The sequence below is a fragment of the Crocuta crocuta genome, unplaced genomic scaffold (genome assembly GCF_008692635.1).
Source record: "Crocuta crocuta isolate KB4526 unplaced genomic scaffold, BGI_CrCroc_1.0 scaffold95, whole genome shotgun sequence".
Taxonomy (NCBI): domain Eukaryota; kingdom Metazoa; phylum Chordata; class Mammalia; order Carnivora; family Hyaenidae; genus Crocuta; species Crocuta crocuta.
In genome coordinates this window covers 4679481-4684098 of record NW_027530971.1, presented here as the reverse complement: position 1 = coordinate 4684098, position 4618 = coordinate 4679481, and the positions used below count along the sequence as shown (strand labels likewise).

The 4618-nt window shown below is 52.7% G+C and overlaps 1 protein-coding gene across 1 annotated transcript; it reads left to right on the top strand.

Annotated features, from left to right (window-relative positions):
• The first annotated feature begins 1260 nt into the window (after positions 1-1260).
• On the top strand, positions 1261-4099 carry CUNH9orf152 (chromosome unknown C9orf152 homolog). Its single transcript, XM_077769763.1, has 2 exons — positions 1261-1420; positions 3573-4099. The coding sequence occupies exons 1-2, from the start codon at positions 1261-1263 to the stop codon at positions 4097-4099; spliced, it is 687 nt and encodes a 228-aa protein (XP_077625889.1).
• Positions 4100-4618: the final 519 nt, after the last annotated feature.

Genomic DNA, 4618 nt, shown 5'->3' with positions numbered 1-4618 from the left:
ATGAGGCCAATAGAGGAGCACCTGGGTGGCTCAGTGGTTAAGCTTCCGACTTGTGTCCTTATAGGAAGGACTGGTCAGCTAGTGTCCTTATAAAAAGGGGAAATTTGGACACAGACATACACAAAGGGAGATCACTCTGTGAACATAAGGGCAGAGATCAAGGTTTGCTTTTACAGGCCAGGGAACACCAAAGGCTGCCAGCGAACCAACAGAAGCCAGGTGAGGAGCCTGCAACAGATTCCCTCGTCGTCCCCAGAACAAAACTAGGCTTGCTGGTGCCTTGATCTTGGACTTCTGGCCTCCAGAATTATAGGACAATACATTTCTGTTGTTTAAGCTCACCAATCTGTGGCACTTCATTACAGTAGCCCTAGAAAATGAACACACTGCCCGGTGAAGACTTACCCTCCATATCACACCCCCTAGATCCTTTCCAGTTAACCTCCAGAATGGCTCCTGGAGTTCAGCTGTGACCTTCTTTCTAATGCCTCCATCGGTGGGCTGGTCCTTTCACCGAGAGCCTTCATGTTAGGGCCACGTAAGCCTCACGTTAGGACCAGATAGAAAGCGACTTAGTTGACCATATGGTGCAAGGACAGGCCCACGCTGGTGCAGGGGCAGAGAGTCTAGGGCTCAAAGGGGATATAGAGAGGGTGGCGCAGGCCAGCAGGGGTGAGCGTGCACCTCTCGCTGTGGGTAAGATTGACACCAGCTAACTGGTTGGTTGGAGAAAGCTGAGCCCAAAGAGGCCAATGCAGTGGGGCTCCGCTGGGCTCCGTCCTGTCCCCGAGGCAGACTTTGGGGTCTGGGCTTTCCTGCCGGATGCACTTGGTGGGTGAATGGAGATTTGGGGGCACCCTTCCTACTGGGGTTCCCTAGGGTATGGCTGCAGCATGCACAATCGGAGGCACCAGCTTTGTGAGGCTGCAGAAGGCAGGTTTTTTTTTTGGTTGTTTTTTTTTTTCCCCAACTGCAAACCAAACGGACAGGTTTGCCCCTGAGCCTCCAGGTTCCAGTCCAAGAGGTGCGAGCTGAGGAGGCGCCTGGCATTGCCCTGCACCAGCGCCAGCTCTGCCAGGAAGCGGGGGACTTCACAGAAACTCTGGGAACTGAACGCTAAACATTGGGGCCAAGCGGAGAAGGCCCTGGAGTACCTACGAGGCCTCCTGGGGCGCCCAGAAGGCTTCTGAGCAGCTGTGCTTGCCTTGTTCTTCCTCCCCTGCTCNTGTGGTTGGTGCCCCTGCTGGGCCAGGTCCGGAGATGGTAGCTCTTCCCCGCTCGCTGGGTGTCACATCCTGCAAACCAGAGAAACTGGCTCTGGAGAGAGCAGACGTGGCGTTCCCAGGAGCCTGGGCACTGACCGGGGGCTCGGGGCTCAGGGACCGGGAGGCGCCCTGGCCCCTGGAGCTGGCTCATCACGGTCTCGAACAGCAGCCAAGGAGGCCCGAGATACAGAAGGCTCGAGGGGAAACGTCTCTTCCCTCTGGGAACCAGATTTTATTCCTGGAGGGAGTTAGGGGCACAAGGCTCAATCCCAGCCCTTCCCTCTAACAGAGGAGTGACTGGGTCAAGGGAGGTGGGAGGCTAATGCTGTGCCTGGGGGTCCACCGCCAAGCTGAAGGCACCCATTTCTCCTCTGGGCTGTTGCGAGCCGATGGGTTCTGTTTGAACTGAACTGGCATAGCCAAACAGCCCCCCCATACCCTCCTTGCCTCTCAGCGGGGCATACTCTGAAAGGTGCCAAAAGCCCTAGCCCATCCTCAAACGTGTTTATTCATTGAGCCATTCAGCAAACATTTATTAAATTAAACCACTGTCAAATGAAAGTACCATGCTTAACGCACCCACAGTTCAGACTCCCACATCGCTGTAATGGGCATCATCCGAAAGACACGCTTAAACTCTACCTGCCCCATCGAACTCACCGTCCCCTGCCCAACCCTCCCCTCTGGCTCTTTCTCCCAGGCTCTGTAACTCCGTGCCCCCCGTCCTGTAGCATCATGTGACCAGCTGGGGCCGGTTAGCTTGACCACAGACGGGCTGGTCAGGCTCTGCTTTGTGAGGGAAGACTTCTGATGCCCAGGCCAGGTCAGCCACTCCGTGCGAACTGTTTTGGGGTCAGGGTCTAGGCGCACCTCTCTCTTAGTCTTTTTCCTCATTCTCTGTGGACCACAGGCTGGGACGGACAGCCAAGGAGGCTCCTCTCTGCTACAAGACCTGCCTGTCCACCTTGACATAGTGGAGAGGATGCTAGTTCCTGGCTCCTCCCGTCATGTCCCCTCCTCCTCTGTTCCCAAATAAGTACATCACATTTTGACCACTTGTAAAGGTTTCCATGCTGAGAAAAACCGTGCGGTCCTAGAGTGGGAACAAATGCTCAGTCTGACCACTGTTGGCAGGGACGGCCACACCGGTCCCGTTTCGCTCAGATTCCCAGAACTGGAGCTCAGTTGAGCCCTCCGACCCCAGCCCCCCACTCCTGCCGATGCTTTGTCCCATACAGGGCACATTTGCGGTGACACACGCCCAAACACTCACGAAAGCTTCTCAGACAATTCAGAGAGATCTCCAGCCATACTGTCTTGGGAACATGCCTTTCAGCCATTCCCACAACCCTCTCAGCCACCAGAGGTTGACACTAGACGATCACGTGCCACAGGGTGGTTAAAATACGTCCCCAAGAAAGAAGAAAGACATCAGTCTGGATCCCCATCCCTGCAGCCCATTCAGAGAAGCAGTGGGAGCTGCAGGGGTGTTCCCAGAACTGTGTCTGTGGCGGGGGGAGAAGGGGAAGGGCCAGTCCCAAAAGGAGCTGCTTCGAAACCAGCTCCTCCCTCTTCTTGCCTTGGGTGGGAAGCCCGTTATTGGAATCCCAGAGCACAGAACCCTGTAAGTCGAGAGTATTTCTTTTCCCCGGGCCAGTGCACGTGGACCTGTACCATTATTTCAGCTTGAAATGCCAGTTCCCTAACTCTACCTCACTGCAGTCTGTTATTAAACTCACTTCTGCTTGAGTTTTTCTTCACGGCATTGGTTACCACCGGCTAGTTTATTACAATATATTCATTTGCTGGAATGAATATATTATAACATATATTCTATATGGAATATTCTATGCAGAATATATATGATTCTATTCTATACCAAATATATATTATAATATATTCTACCCCACTAGAACCCATCCCTGAAGATGTGGATTTTGTCTCAACGTTTGCTGCCGTAGTCCCAGAACCTAGAATAAATAGGGCCTGGCACCTAATAAGTGCTCAATAAATGTATGCTGAATGAATGAATAATTGTGCATGAGTGAGTGTGTGTGTGTGTGTGTGTTAGAGAGTTTGTGTGGGTGTGAGGGTGTGGGCATGGGAGGGAATGCACATGTGTGGACATATGTAAGGGGTCATGTGTGACCCACGTATGTGTGTAAGTACCCATGCAGTGTACTGGCTACCTGGCTTCCTTGATATTTTGGGATTGTATTCCTTCAGCTTGAAAGCGCTGAGACCCCCAAAAGGAGAGCTGCCCATGTACATCCCAGTGGTGACCCTCCTTGTGCTTTGCTTTGTCAGGAGGGTGCACATCTGCTTCTGCTAAGTCCATGGTCAGTGCTGTTTGGATTAACAAAGAGAGAAGGTGTTCACTGTCCCTGGAAGACACAGATCCTGAAGCAGAGACGACGCTGGAGGAGGCCGACAGAGGCTATCTTCAGGTCCCCAAATCTCCCTGGCACACACACCTAGAGACGTACCGCTGGGTCCAGACCTTCCACCAGGAAACCGGTTTTCAAGTAAAACACAAGGGCAAGCTCGTGGGGCCCAAGCAAAGACCCCCGCAGGAAGCAGACCCAGGCTTGTTTGAAAACAATCAGATGGCTCAGCAAGGGACCACCATCCTAGAAACAGCCCAGCGTGAATGTCCAGAGGGCAGTGCCCAAACAAAGGCAGTGGGATCTGGCTTCAATATCGGCATTCAGTGCCCTCCTTCCATAAAGAACCCACACAGGTCTGGAAAACCAGCTCACTATCCATTTCCCCAGAGGAAAACCCCCAGGATCTCTCAAACTGCCAGGAACCTAGGCTTATATGGCCCAGCCTGAAGCTTTCTATGCAGCCAGATGTCTCAGCGTTGAAACTATGGATGGCCTTATCGAAGAACACGGGAGGCGGAGCCACAACTAGGGCCTCTAGCTATGAGCAAGAGCTGGACTAACTCAGTTGCAGAGATTCTGAACTTCACGGTGGACACACAGTCTTGCCCTTCAAAAAAGAAGAGATTGTCTAGGCCAGATTGCACACAGTCCAGGATGGAAGAGGGCTGTCGGATTGATGCGATGCGGCCTTATTCTGCTTGTATACAAAGATATTGCTGTGGAGCCGTAAATGCCCATTCCTTGGGGTGGCCCAGTAAGACATCTTCTCTGTCCCTAGAAATGGGAATTGGCGAACATGATACAGGCGCCTGAGTCAATGGAATGCCTTAGCAGTGCCGGGGAGTCAACAGGTGTGGGCAGTCTTTTTTTCAGTATCTTCTGATGATTTCTCACATGATCTGGAGAAGATGAGTGCTGAGAATTGCCTTTTTCTGGTTACTGAGCCTGGAGGCCAGCCCACTTAGA